Raw genomic sequence first — 15,780 nt, forward strand, 5'->3', positions numbered from 1 at the left:
GAGGCCAAATTATGAGGGACCTTGAAAGTGAGTCCAGGGACGCCTGGGTGGCTCAGTTGGTTAAGCGGCTGCCTTCGGCTCAGGTCATGATCCCAGCATCCTGGGATCGAGTCCCACATCGGGCTCCTTGCTTGGCAGGGAGCCTGCTTCTCCCTCTGCCTCTGCCTGTGCTTGCTCTCGCTTCTCTCTCTATGACAAATAAATAAATTAAAAAAAAAAAAAAAAAAAAAGAATCTGTAGAAAGTGAGTCCAAGGAATTTAAATTAATAGCTAAGGGCGCCTGGGTGGCTCAGTGGGTTAAGCTGCTGCCTTCGGCTCAGGTCATGATCTCGGGGTCCTGGGATCGAGTCCCACATCGGGCTCTCTGCTCAGCAGGGAGCCTGCTTCCTCCTCTCTCTCTCTCTGCCTACTTATGATCTCTCTCTCTGTTGAATAAATAAATAAAATCTTTAATTAAAAAAAATTAATTAATTAATAGCTAACATTTACTGAGAGCTTAATATTACCAGGTAATGTTCTAAACATTTTTAACATATTAATTCATTTAATTTTCACAACTCTCTCAAGAAGGTAATAGTGTCATCTTCACTTTTATATAAGGAAATTGAGGTACAGCAAGATTAAGCAACTTTCCCACAATCACATAGCATGTAAATGGTTGGACAGTACTTAATTCAGTAATTGACAATAACTGTTGAACCCAGGTGACTGGGCTCCAGAGCCTTAACTCTTCATCACTACACTGTGTTGTCAAGGAAACAGAGCCATTGAAGATTCCGGTTGTGGAGGTGGACAAGGAGTGCAGCTTGTGTGGCTGCCTCCACACAAGTGACTTCTTTCTTAACTGCTCCTTAAATTAGTTTTCTGAACTCAAAAGAGTAACTTTATCCCTCAGATGTGGGAATATCAAGTCAGTTAAGAACTTCATGGCCAGGGGTGCCTGGGTGGCTGAGTGTTAAGGCCTCTGCCTTTGGCTTAGGTCATGATCCCAGGGCCCTGGGATCAAGTCCCACACTGGGCTCTCCACTCAGTGGGGAGCCTGCTTCCTTCTCCCTCTCTGCCTGCCTCTCTGTCTACTTATGAACTCTGTCTGTCCAATAAATAAAATCTTTAAAAAAAAAAGATAATTTCATGGCCAACTGATGAATTAGATTTTTCTAGGGTACCTGTCATGTAACACAGTTTCTTTTGCCCAAACTTAAGGTTAGCCCTAGTACCAGTGGAGTGTTTATTTAAAAATGGGTAGGGGCGCCTGGGTGGCTCAGTGGGTTAAAACCTCTGCCTTCAGCTCGGGTCATGATCTCAGGGTCCTGGGATGGAGCCCAACATCTGGCTCTCTGCCCAGCAGGGAGCCTGCTTCTCCCCTCTCTCTGCCTGCCTCTCTGCCTACTTGTGATCTCTCTGTCAAATGGATAAATAAAATCTTTAAAAACAAACAAATAAATAAATGGGTAGCTCAAAATAAACGCATGAAAAGATGCTCAACGTTATTAGTCATTAGGGAAATGCAAACCAAATTAGTCACAATGAGAAAACACTACACAACCACTATAATGGTTAACATTAAAAAGACTGATTATATCAAGTGTTGGAAGAAGTGGAGTTCTCACAACCTACTGGTGGAAATGTAAAATGGTACAACTAGTTTGTACAAATGGTTTGGCAGTTTCTCAAAATTAAGCATATACCTACCATGTGATCTAAACATCCCACTTCTAAGTAGTGACCCCAGGGAAATGATAATGTGTGTCAGCACAAAGACATATGCACAAACGTTCATTATAGTTTTCTCTGAAATAACCAAAAAAATTGGAAGCAACCCAAATGTCCATCAACAGATGAAATCTGATTTATTAGATTATTAGTATGTTGGTCATTTGAGATAAATTTTATCACAATTTACCAGTTGTGATAAATCCATAGACAATAGAATATCAGTCAGCAATAAAATGAAATAAACTACAAATGCACATAACATGATGAATCTCAAAATAATTATGCAAACAAAAGGAGCCAAACAACAACAACAAAGAGTACATATTGGTTGTTTCCATTTTTATAAAGTTTTAGAAAATGTAAACTAATATATAGGGACAGAAAGGAGATCAATGGTTGCTTAGGAATGGGTGAAAGGAGGGAGAGATGGCTTACAAAGGGGCAAGAGGAAATATGGGAAGTAACATGTTCATTAACTTGATTGTGGCAGCAATTTCATGGGTATACATATGTTAGAACCCATGAAATTATATACTTTATTTTGTTTAAGATTTTATTTATTTATTTGACAGAGAATGAGAGACAGAAAGAGAGAGAGTGAGCACAGGCAGGCAGAGCAGCAGGCAGAGGGAGAAGACGATGCAGGGTCCCGCCTGATCAGGGAGCTGGATGCAGCGCTACATCCCAGGACCCTGGGATCACGACTGGATCTGAAGGCAGATACCTAACCATCAGTCTCCCAGACACCCCTGAACCCATGAAATTATACACTTTAAATATGTGTAGTTCATCTTACATCAAGTATACCCAATAAAGCTAAAATTAAAACAAACAAACAAACAAACAAACAGGTAGCCCACCTTTCCCTTTTCCTTTGGTGGATCTGACAAAGACTTAGAATGACCACAGCATCATAAGGAATATTAGAACAGACTTGTTCTTCTAGGAAACACACAGAAAAGAAGAGAATGGCGGGGCAAGGGAGAGGGAGTATTTCATGATTTTGTATTCTCTTTTCTACTCCTATCACAGGGACATATTCCTTCCTCCAGATTTTCATTCCAAAGGTCAAATACCATAGAAAGCACATTTTCTGGCTTAAAAACATCAGCCCTGCACCTCATAATTCTGTGTTTCAATTCCACCAATAGTCAGCAGATGGCGATGGTGACTAAAAAGAATTACTCACTGGGGCTGGGGCAAGTCTCCCAGAAAAAGAAATGTGATTTCTTAGATTGTTAGGTATGTTGGTCATTTGAGAGAAAATTCTAATAAATATTTGATGGAATAGGCATTTCAGGAATAAATTGGACGTAGTGTCACAGTTAAATAAATTGTTTAAATAAATTATTACATATAACCTTACAACAAACAAAGGGTTGTTCAAGACATGAAATAATGAAAATATATTACTTGGCTCCACAGTGGATATTATTTACACAGCGACAGTAATGTAAACACTAACTATTGATACAGCCCAAACTGTGCTATAACTATTAGGAGAATGAGGTAAAAGGAAAGAGAAGGCAGATATACAACATAATGTGAAAGCTGACATTTCAATTACTATAACAAAAAAGTACAATCTATGTCTAATATTTCTAAATTAAGAAGTCAAAGGAGAAACATTTCACCTAGAAATAAGAAGTAAATGCCAGATAAAAAAGCTAACTGAATTGGAAGAGACTCTAATGAATGTCTCAGTAGGAGGGCATGAGAACTGATGTTTTTTGTGTGAGCCCTAAATATGTAATTTTAAGCAACATTATTTTGATTTTTAAAAGGGAAGACATTCCCACTTTGGCCAGTCCTGAGCTTTTCCCCTTAATTATCAAATTTGTGGCCACCTCACACACTTCTTAGGTCTACCCAACACCTCCCAACCCACTTCATCCACTTTGTGTGCTTTATGGCAAATTCCTCCCCACGCTTCTTCTCAAGGAAATAGAGATAATTTCCGTGCTGCAGTAATTATGGTTGCCAAAATCAATGCCAGGAAACTGCTCCAGCATAAAGGAAAGGAGAGATAGGCAAAGCATTAGAAAATAAAAGGCCTTCCTCAATTTTTCTGCCTACTCCCAACAGGAAGAAATATATTACATATGTTTCCTGAGATAAAACTTGTGTGTAAATGGAAGGTGGGCTTTCAGAAAGTGAAAGAGAAATCAGGCAGGATAACTGGAATTTGCCTTCACCACAGGGCTAATGATTTTGGAATCATTATCTGCTCTTGGTTCAAAGAATATATATATATATATATATGAAACTATATAGTTGACACAATGTTACATTAGTTTCAGGTGTATAACATAGTGATTAGACAAGTCTACAGTTTAGTGCTATGCTGACCACAAGGGTAGTCACCATCTGTCACCATGCAACACTATTGTAATATCATTGACTATATTCCTTAGGCTGTACTTTTCATCCCCATGACTTACTCGTTCTGTAACTGGAAGGCTGTACCTTCCACTCCACTTCACGCATTTTGCCCACCCTCATCCCCTCCCCTCTGGTAACCATCAGTTTGTTCTCTGTATTTAAGGGTCCATTTCTTTTTGTTTGTTCATTCATTTTGTTTTTAGATTCCACATATAAGTGGAATCATATGGTATCTATCTTTCTCCTTCTGACTTATTTCACTTAACATAACACCCTGTAGGTCCATCCATGTTGTCACTGATGGCAAGATCTCATTTCTTTAATGCTGAGTAACATTCCATTGTATGCATATGCCACATCTTTATGTAATCAGTCTTTGATACAGCACTTTTCTCCAACTCCTACCTCTGAGAAATGAGTGATCAGATTTTTAAAAAATCAGTCAGCTTCTTCATCCTGCCCTCTCAGCCCACCTCACCCTGGCCAAGAATTGAAAGTCCCTTTGCTAAAACTACAGCATCAAAAACAGAAAAGATTCTGCTGTGGTATTCTCTGTGTGGAGAATACAGCCCTGCACCTACCACAGACAAGCCTATAGCCTTGAAATGTAGTGATGGAGAACAGACAAGAACAAGAAGGATGAGTCATGGGAGGGGCTGTCTATCTACACATTAGCTGATCAGGCTAAAATAATCCTACTGATTGATTTTGGCCCTTCTTTAGAATTTTTGAATCACCTAAATTATGCCAGGCCATAAGACAAACATGGTTCTTACCTTCGGGGAATTTGGTTTAGGTGGGAAGAAACACAGATAATTGTAAGATAAATGATCAATATTCATAATATGTAGAAGTATGTCCAACATACTGTAGGAATACAAAGAAGGTGGCAATTAAATCTGCTAGTAGAAATCAATCTTTACAAAGGAGATTAATTTTCTTTGTTTAAGAAGCAGAGATGGACTACTTAGATTTTTCAGCCATAAGTCAGATGAATTTTATCCTAGATGTGTGATCTTAGGCAAGTCAGTTGAACTCTCTGAATCACAATATTCTCTTCTGCAAAATATCTACCTGCGTATTTAGTTAGAATCAAATGTTAATGCAATTGCTTAATAATGCACATGTATAAACAGCTCTATATACACTATAAAATGCTATTAACAAAGAATGTATTGTTAAATGTTAGTCTAGGTAAAAAATAGAAAACTGGCTTAATATATAGTTTCTTCCTCTCAGGCATGAATATCATATTCTTTCCTCTGCTCCTTCTTCTCACAATCAAAGAATCGTCTTTGTCACTTAGGGTTTCAGGTTTCAGAAAATCTTTGATGCATTTGAGACAATTCTTGGACTAAGGATCTTGACAATACATTAGTCCACCCACTAGGTGGCAGGGCTGAGCAAATGGATTACTGAATTGTGTAAGAAAAAAAAATTCTCAGAAAAGAGGAAGTTGGGCTAAGCACACAATGTCCCAAATCTTTCATGTTTATAAATATCAACATAGTCCAATTTTCCCCTCAGAAAAACAAATCATCACCTCTCACTGACTTACCACCCTTGCTCTGATACACGACTGGGCCATAGGCTTTGAGGAAGGGACTGGTTGCATATGTTCTAGCACAGCAGAAGGAAGTGAGGTTGAAATTTAGTCTTATACTGGTAAGAAACAATACTAGGTTCTGATTAGTGGCATATTCTGTTCTATAGACACACCCCAACCTACCAATTCAATTTATATTGAATAATATATTTAACCTATGAAATGTATTCTGCAAGGTGCTATAAAGAATACAAAGATTAAAAAAAAAAAAAAAAAAGACTCTCTAGGAATTCATTGTCCAGGAGAGAAAAGAAAACTTATGTGTAGATTTTATATAAGAAATATAAGTAACATTTGTGTCATGGAGCATTTAAAAGAGAGTGAAATTCTACTTGATGGCAAGGTGAAAGATGAGAGGACTGGGAATCAAGAAAGGTTTCATAGAGGAAAGTCATTTGGCTGTCAACAAAAGAGTGGGTAGGATTTCAAAATACAGAGATGGGGGAGGAAGGTCAGGCATTCCAGGTAAAGAGAAAAAGCATAACCGAAGACGTAAAGGCAGAGAAGGATGTATTTGGGGAACACTAAGTACTCAGGTTTGGCTGAGGTATAAGGTACATAGATGAGGAAGTAGAGGCAAACGGGACTGGAAAGTTTGGTTAAGGCCAATTTGTGAAGACTTTAAAGGCTAGGTTGAAGCATTTGGATTTGATTCAGTAATCAGTGGGTTTTGGAGCATCACAGGAACAGACAAGAGTTCAATTTTGTTAGATTAATCTGATTATGATCTATTGATTATAGCAGAAAGGTCAGTTACAAGGTATTAAAATAATCTAGGCAAAAGTAACAAGGACATGAATCAGAGTGCTGGCAGTGGAATAATAAATAAGAGGTAAATTCTAGAAACCCTGCAAAGATGGCCTCCACAGAATTTGGCAATTGATTGGATGTGGGGAATGTCATATAGATAGGATGGAATCAAAAGCAATTCCTGGATTTTAAGCCTTGATAATTGGGGGATGTATAATAGTTCCATTAAAAGAAACAAAGGGAAGAACTGAGTTTGAACACAGGGGGAAGATTATTAATTCTATACTGGACAAGTTGAATTTGCGATGCTAGCTGCAGCTTTGGAAACAGGCTAAAGATATAGTAAAAATTTTACATAAGTGACATACAGATGGGCAAACTGAAGAGCAAAGCTTAAAGGAAGAAAAGGAGAGGGCCAAGGACAAGTCCTCCAGAAAAGCTTTTGGGTTTAGAGAAATAAAAAATTGCCAGAAAAGGAGAAAGTCCAAAACTCAAGATGAATGTCTACATTTTAAAAAGATGTCAGTTTCAAACTATATAGGAGCCAAAGGGAATAAGGCCAAAAAAGCCTTCTGGTTTCCTCTGGAAACCTTGAAGAAAACCATTTCAGTGGTAGCAGAAGCCAGACTACAAAGAGACAAATTTAGTCAATGCAGAAAGCCTATATAAGTTATTCTCTTAAGAAATATAATAGTACAGGAAAGAAAACAGAGGAGTAATAGCATGAGAAGGGAACTGCATTTCTTAATATAATAAGGCAATTTTAAGAAGTATCTAAATGAGTCTACAGTAGTTCTGAACAAATTAATTTACCTTCTCTCCCTATCTCTCCCTGAAGTTGGGCAACTCCTAGATGTCCATTCTTTCCTCCACATGATAGAAAAACAGACTCCAATAAACATGAAATGTGGGCTTCCAGATAAGGTGTTTTTAATAATTAAACCTAAATTATGGGACGCCTGGGTGGCTCAGTTGGTTGGACAACTGCCTTCAGCTCAGGTCATGATCCCAGAGTCCCGGGATCGAGTCCCGCATCGGGCTCCCAGCTCCACAGGGAGTCTGCTTCTCTCTCTGCCCTTCTCCTCACTCATGCTCTCTCCCCCTGTCTCTCTCTCAAATAAATAAATAAAATCTTTAAAAAAATAATTAAACCTAAATTAAAAAAACAGGAACGCTTGCAAAGCATCCTGGAGACAAGAGCTTTATATTATGTGTTAAGGATCCTGGATTTGGAGAATGGCCCCGCCGGTTACCAGCTGTATGTTCTAGGGGTAGGTTGGGGGTGTGTGTGTGTGTGTGTGTGTGTGTGTGTGTGTGTGTCTCTCTCTCTCTCTCTCTCTCTCTCTCTTATCTCTTTTGTGGGGTGGTGGTGGTGGTGGTGGTTGTTGTTTGAAGACTGGTAGAGTCTGCTTTGACTCTAAAATTTTGTGAGTCTTGCCCTGAATCCTTATCCTTTATAGCAAGGATCAAATAAGATACAATGTGTTAAAGCACTGAGAGACAGGACAACACATTAGAAAGACTTCATACTTCAGTCCAGACAAACTTGGGTTCAAGATCTTGCTCTATTAACAAAATCTATGACCTCAGGCAAATTACTTAATCCTCTGAGCCTGACTTAATCAACCCTGAGTCACAGGGTTATTGTGAGAATTCAATAAATAATCTACCTTAAATCCTTTCTGGAACATACAGATGACATATTTATTTATAAATAAAATGTTATTGAAATAATTATGTTAAGGACTTGGTCCATTATAGGTGCTCAATAAATGACAAAAAAGTCACTTTGAACTCTTAAGATGCTATACAATTACTAATATATTATTAATGACTCGGAGGCAGACACACAGTTGAGCAGTCTGGAATTCCATACTTCTTTCTACTTCTAGTTGCCTCTAAACTAACGTTGTCTAGGGGGGAAATGGGAAAAAGCTGATAGGTTAGAGTAAAGGGAAGTTCACAGAGTGGAGGTGACAAAGGGGTTTATTTGTTTATCAGACCAAAAGCTAAGGAAAGAAACACAACCAGCTCTGACTCTGACTGGCAACAGAGTAGTGAGGGCATTTCTCTCCCTGAAAGCTTTGGCTTTCCTTAACCAACTCCAGTAAAACAAACTATCACCTTTTGATTTTTATTGGCACAGAGATTGAAGAGGGTGGGGAAGGCACAGGTAAAGACGATCTCACTTGAAAACTCCCTGACTTAACCTGACTGGGCTGACCCTCCTGGACCCCTCCCACCCCCAGCCCGGCATTCCACAAGTGTTTGTACCCCGTTCTCAGGACAGGAACCTACATGATATTTTATTCCTTTGATTCAGGAACCCAAAAAGAAGAATCAGGGAGCAAATTTTTATCTCAATACCAGGTTATAAGGTGAAAGGTCGTAAACAACTCTGTCCAAGAGAGCTTCATTTCGGAACATGCCTTGGCCAGGAGCCTGGTAAGCAGGGGCTTACTGCCAAAGCTAAATAGTTTTTTGGCATTTAAGGGAATCCAGACATAGCACAGAGCAAACAAGTGGTCTATACTGAGTTCTACAAAATGGGAAAGGAAAAAACCCTGAGCCCGGAGAGGAATTTATTGCAAGAGAGAATTGCTTGATTTTAAAAAGCTCAAAAAATTTGGCCCTTCATATATGTGCCCAAATAAACAAATATTTTAAAAAAAAAAAAAGCATTCTCTTTTTCTCTAAGATGTCCAGAATCACTACCACCCTGATCTATTTCTACTCACCTCTCCTTCTTTCCTCTCAAAAACTATGTAGCTACATATCACACACAGCTTAACAATATTGACTCATATCTTTTTTTTTTTTTTAATGTAATCTCTACACCCAATGTGGGGCTCGAACTTAACCACCCAGAGATAAAGATTTGCGTGCTCCACCAATGCAGCCAGCCAGGCACCCCTGATTCATCTATTTCTTTGTAAACATTTTGCTGTTTTGTATTCATGTCCACTTTCATACCCATCAAAATGAAAGTTATCGGGGTGCCTGGGTGGCTCAGTCTGCCTGCAGCTCAGGTCATAATCCTAGGGTCCTAGGATTGATTCCTGCATCAGGCTCCCTGATCAGTGGGGCATCGGCTACTCCCCCTCTCTCTCCTCCCTACTCATGCTCTTTCTCTCCCTTGCTCTCTCAAATAAATAAAATCTCAAAAAAAAAGGAAAAAAAAAAGGAAGTTCTCCCCAAAGCCACAATTCTGAATTTTAAAATTTACTTTGGAGAGAGTCCTACCCTGCCTGCTCCTGATAATTCAATCAATATTGCTGACCCACTAAAAAACAACTCAGACCTTGTTGACTAGGTTTCTAAAACAGGGTGCCACCTCAAACTCACACACCCTAAGGATCAACATGTTCCCCTTTTTGTTCCTGGGGGTTGATAGTGGGTGTGTTTTCCAACAGAGTTTTGATGTCTGAGTCTTAAGCTTGCTTAATAGTGGGGCTGAGTTCTAACTTGTTAGCCTTAGGGTGTCAACTCAGTTATGGTGTATGAGAAAGTAAGAAGGCTTCTTAATAGCAATGGATAGCCTTCTTTTTGCTGAGAATAAGATTGCTGTATATCTTAATGCTTCTTATTTACTTCTGCATCTCAATCCTGAAAACACTGTCTTCCTCTTACCAGCACAAAAAAAAAAGAGAGAGAGAGTGAGTGAGAGAGATAGGGATGAAAATCTCCTGATACCTCAACACAGAAATAGGAGAGGCCCAGGATTCAAAGACAAGTTTGGGGGGGGGGGGTGGAAATCCCTGTAACTCTGCAAGTTTTTCTTATTGCATTTATGAATAATTTCTCATGAGATAGCTCTTTAAGGTATCTTATGGCTAGGTTGGGGGAAATCCTCACGGCCAAATAACAGCAGAGTGAGGAGTCAGGGTATCTTTTAGCTTAAACTTATAGTGTCGTAGTGACCCTTCTGTCTCCTTCACCGGGATTTCTAAAGGGCTTAGAAAAACACTTTTAAAAGATAGGGAAGCTCTTCCTTCAAACAGGAATACAGCCATCTCTCCACTGACATACTGGTTATAAACAAGAGAACTTTTAACTACGCTGTGAAGAGTATGGGCAACAGATTTAGGGTCGTGCCTTTGATTTAGTGGGTCGCAGAGGGGATAAGGACAAGAAAGAGCACAAACAACTCAGAAGCAAAATGGAAAGAGTGAAGTATCTCTTCTCCTTTTCTTTCCTTTCCTGAAGAAGCACGGAGTGGGGGAGAGAGAGAATAGAGCCCAAAGTACACACCTTACTGAAGAGTAATAGGTGACTGGGGGAACATAACAAAGTGTTCCCCAACTCTGCAGGTAGAAACTGAAGAGATGAGAGGATAAGCAACAGGATGTGAACACGCCCTATTTCCGTTCCAGAGAACAGAGAAAACAGAATAGAGGGTACAGGGGGTGAGAACAGTACAAGCGCCGTCCCGAGCTCTGACGGACTAGAAAGGGGGAGAGAAGGCTGAACAGCAGACACCCCCCCATACTCACAGTCCACTGAGGACTGAAGAGAGGTTTACAATCTGTCACAAGTTCTCCTTTCTTTCACAGTAGTTTGGGGGTTTGACAAAGACGTAGGGCAGAAGGACAAAAGGGATCCTCCTGAACAGTAACGCCAGAGCTCCCTGGCCTCCGCCCCAATTCTGAAGTATTCTTGGAGTTATGGGATTATTTTTCACAGGACTTGCGACTTGTGAGCCGGCAATAAACGGTCGTCTCTAAATTAATTGCACTGGCTAAGGCTAGGCGCGAAATACCCACCTAAGCACATTTTCTTTTTGCCTCAAACCCTGCTCCCAGTCCAGAAGCATCTGCACCCGCCCTCCGACTCCACTAACCCGCGTTAAATCTTAGGGTCAGCGAGGCCGCCAGCTGCCTTCGGGCAGGAGGGAAGCCGCTGCGCAGCCCCTTGGCCCCCTCCTCCCTGCGACGCGGTGGTGCACAACAACCATTTTCCCCGCCAGGAGCACACCGTGTCCACGCGCCGCTGCGACCTCGCTGATTGGTTGGGCTCCTGGTAAACAAGGACCGGGCAGCCAATGGGGGGGCTGTGCACGAGGGCAGCACGAGCCTCCGGACCAGCGCTCGCGTGGCCCTGCTCGCCTGCGCGACTATATAAAGCAGTTTCCGGCTCCCACTTGTAACTAGCCTTTCCTCTTCTCTGACCCGGACGGGTGAACTGCTCCGCCGAGATCCAGAGCGCTCCTCCAGCTGTTTGGAGGATAGAAAGCAAAGCTGATTTTTTTTTTTTTTCTGGGGCTCCCTTGGCGTAATCTACAGCTTTTTCTGACATCTTTTTGAAAGCTTAGTGGAGAGTTGAAGAGTGAAATAATTTATTCCAGAGGGGTTTGTGGATTTGGAAATTTGGGGTTTTTTTTCCTCCTCTGTTTATAATTGTTAAGACAACACAGCCCAATCATGGTGGTGTTCAAGAAGATCAAATCTTTTGATGTGGTCTTTAACGACCCTGAAAAGGTGTATGGCAGTGGGGAGAAAGTGGCTGGCCGGGTGATAGTGGAGGTGTGCGAAGTCACTCGAGTTAAAGCTGTCAGGATCCTGGCATGCGGAGTCGCCAAAGTCCTGTGGATGCAGGGATCCCAGCAGTGCAAGCAGACTTCTGAGTACCTGCGCTACGAAGATACCCTCCTCCTGGAAGACCAGCCAACAGGTGAGTGGCCGGCTGAAAGCACATTCCAGAGGGCAGTTGAAACGAATGATTGGAGCTTACGCTAAATATTCCAAGTTGCTCAGGTTGAGCAGCTTGAATTTCGTGTTGCTTCCTTTTTTAGTTTTAACTTGCAGACTCTGTCCTCAAAAGGGGTGGTTTCTAGAATTTCTTAGTGTTGTGTTCTGAAGGTGATCCTGAGGGACGTTGCTTTAAGCTGTTGTAAGGTTTCCTGAATAGAAGAAGTTAATTCTTGTTTTCTGTTTGAGAGGATGGTAGCTTCTCTGTCCTGGTTGAGCCTTTCATCATTGCAGGGCTTTGTAACTTTTTGCCCAACACAATGCATCAGAATCTTTCCTTTTAAGAATATAAGGGGTGAAAATGAGGGAGCTACAATAGGCTTGCATGCTGCCCAAGAATTCCTTATCACACGGATGCATTTTAAGTGTAACAGGAAACCTGATGGGCTACTCTCTTTTCTTCTTATTAGGTGAGAATGAAATGGTGATCATGAGACCTGGAAACAAATATGAGTACAAGTTCGGCTTTGAGCTTCCTCATGGGTAGGTGTTTTGCTAAATACATCTTTGGACTTTTTTAATGCCTAAAAATTGTCTCCACCTTTGATCATTTACTGTTGGTGGAGAGGACTTTTGGATTAATTGCTTCATTTTTCTTGACACAGGCCTTTGGGAACATCCTTCAAAGGAAAATATGGGTGTGTAAACTACTGGGTGAAGGCTTTTCTTGATCGCCCCAGCCAGCCAACTCAAGAGACAAAGAAAATCTTCGAAGTGATGGATTTAGTAGATGTTAATACTCCTGATTTAATGGTGAGATTCATTTTTAAATTCTCCGCTTTGGGCTTTAGGGATGATAAGTCAAGAGTCTTGGGCATCAGATTGAAACACCTCAGGGGTGGGAGAGAAAGTTGCCTATTCTCAGTACTAGGAGTGGAAAGGAAAAAGAAGCGGAGAAGGATCTCTAGAAATTCTCAAAACGCCTTATTTTACTCCTCTTGAATATAGGCCCCTGTGTCTGCTAAAAAGGAGAAGAAAGTTTCCTGCATGTTCATTCCAGATGGACAAGTGTCTGTCTCTGCCCGAATTGACAGAAAAGGATTCTGTGAAGGTAAAAACCTTGAATTTAAAATGGTAGACTGCTGAAACTGAAACTGTGGTTTTGGGAATGAGAGCAGGGGATAGAGAATGGAATAAAAGCCATTAATTGTACTAAGCATCAGCTAATAAGTTTTCATCTTTCTCATTATTAGGTGATGAGATTTCTATTCATGCTGACTTCGAGAATACATCTTCCCGAATAGTGGTTCCCAAAGCTGCCATAGTAGCCCGCCACACTTACCTTGCCAATGGCCAAACCAAGGTGCTGACACAGAAGTTGTCATCAGTCAGAGGCAATCATATCATCTCAGGAACCTGTGCATCATGGCGTGGCAAGAGTCTTCGGGTGCAGAAGATCAGGCCTTCTATCCTGGGCTGCAACATTCTTCGAGTTGAATACTCCTTACTGGTGAGTTGGTGGAGTCAGAGAAATTTTTCATCTTTCAAAATAGCAGTGGTTTCTCCTGACCTCTAGTTTAATGAACTACCATTTTCCTTTCTAGATCTATGTTAGTGTCCCTGGCTCCAAGAAGGTCATCCTTGATCTGCCCCTGGTAATTGGTAGCAGGTCAGGTCTGAGCAGCCGGACATCCAGCATGGCCAGTCGGACCAGATCTGAAATGAGTTGGGTAGATCTCAACATCCCTGATACTCCAGAAGGTGAGCCAGACCTAATGTCTTTTCTTCTTTGGTCTGCTTGGGTTTGTGAAATTGTGATGGTCAGATATTTCATGGGCAGACTTCTTATGCCTATGTTTTTTCCAGCTCCTCCTTGCTATATGGATATCATTCCTGAAGATCACCGATTGGAGAGCCCCACCACTCCTCTGCTAGATGACACAGATGGTTCCCAAGACAGCCCTATTTTTATGTATGCTCCCGAGTTCAAGTTCATGCCACCACCTACTTACACTGAGGTGAGAATTGTCATTTTACTGCTGCATTTGTCCTAAGCCTTCTATAGGAAGTTGAGTGGGAGAGATTGCTAAACTGGGTGGTTCTTTTTGTTCTTACCCAAACTAAAATGGTCGTTTCTTTCTCTTCTCGCCCTGCCTCCCCCAGGTGGATCCCTGCATCCTTAACAACAATGTGCAGTGAACATGTGGAAGAAAAGAAGCAGCTGTACTTAACTTGTTTCTTTCACCTCTCTTCCTGGACTCTTAATTTTTCAGAGACTCAACAGTCTCTACAGTGGGGTATGGGTCCACCCCAGCCTCTGATTCCACAACGTAGGAGGTGATCAGCAGGCAATCTCCTGGGCCTTAAATGGTGCGCACACGTCCTCAGGCAGTGAGATGCTGTGATATGGGAGTGTTTGCTGGATGGGTTTAAAAACACACTAGAAAAACTCAGGCCCATCCCATTTTCTCAGATCTTAAAAACTGAGGCATTTTAGTAGTTTTTGAAGAAGGGGCAGAAATGGCCTCCTGACATGGTCTTCCCCAGGTTTTTTGGAGAAGATTATGTATCTTGAACTTTTGTGTTATGTGGAGCAGAGCCAATTTAGCAAACAAGGACAACAAAAAGGAAAATATCATGGCCAAAAATTTGGGACAAGAAGGTTCTTAAAAAAGGTTTTGCCCTTTGTTTTTACACTTATAGAGAGAAAAAACAAAGCATAAACCTTCCAGAGCTGATTTGGTTTGAACTTAGGAGAGAACTTCCCATGTGAATTAAAGAGAAAAGGCTCTAAGGTTGTCTTTGCTTAGAATATACTTTAATCTGGCTTAAAGCAGTTGTAACTATGCCCCACCAAAGGTCTTAAAAGCCATTTTTAAAGCCTATTGCACTGTGTTCTCCTCTTGGCAAATGTTTTCTTGCAGGAGAATGTGTTTTTCTTACGTGACTCCTTGGAATGGATTCTGAGGTGATAATTCTTAGCACTTTAGTTCCTGTCAAATTTTGGGTGTTTCTTTTTTTTGTTCCCCCTGATCTCAAATGTAAGCTAAAACTGGTCTACTATGTTTCTAGGGGTAAGCACAGTGACAAAAAATATATATATCGTGTTATTCCTCACTTTTGAGACTTTGTTCCAGTGTATAGAATTCTGTCATTCTGACACTCTAATAATTCTGTGAGAAGGGTTGCTGCTATCAGCCTTCGCCACTGTGACTTCTGCACACTTGAGAAGGAACTCTAGATCAAGATGCCCCTGATACTGTGATCAGAGCTTCCAGACATTGCCATGAGAAACAAGAGGACAGGTCTTCACCAAAACCCACAGGGCTCCCTTTCTGCCCAGTGTTAGGAGGCAAGGATATCAACAGTCCTCTCTCACTGCAGCCCTTGGCACTTGGTCAGTCACCCTTAGCCTTAGCACTTTGTTCACTGTCCTGTGTCAGAGCACTGAGCTCCATCCTTTTCTGAGAAAGTATGTGGGCTGAAGGTGGTTTCACTTTTTTTGTTTTTTTAATTGTTTATCTTTTTATATGATAAAAACTATATTTTGTACTTAACCAGATATATTTTCACCCCAGGTGGGGGGTATTCTTTGTAAAAAACAAAAAAATAAAAATAAAAGTTTTTTAATGTCAGAAA

General features: G+C 40.9%; 1 protein-coding gene across 1 annotated transcript; it reads left to right on the top strand.

Moving 5' to 3' along the window:
* Positions 1-11,584: 11,584 nt before the first annotated feature.
* Positions 11,585-15,780, top strand: TXNIP (thioredoxin interacting protein). Its single transcript, XM_032301638.1, has 8 exons — positions 11,585-12,124; positions 12,612-12,684; positions 12,807-12,954; positions 13,150-13,252; positions 13,395-13,651; positions 13,746-13,902; positions 14,008-14,159; positions 14,305-15,780. Exons 1-8 carry the CDS (start codon positions 11,875-11,877, stop codon positions 14,338-14,340), a joined length of 1,176 nt encoding a protein of 391 aa, XP_032157529.1. The 5' UTR covers positions 11,585-11,874; the 3' UTR covers positions 14,341-15,780.

Source organism: Mustela erminea, chromosome 10 (assembly GCF_009829155.1).
Source record: "Mustela erminea isolate mMusErm1 chromosome 10, mMusErm1.Pri, whole genome shotgun sequence".
Taxonomy (NCBI): Eukaryota; Metazoa; Chordata; class Mammalia; order Carnivora; family Mustelidae; genus Mustela; species Mustela erminea.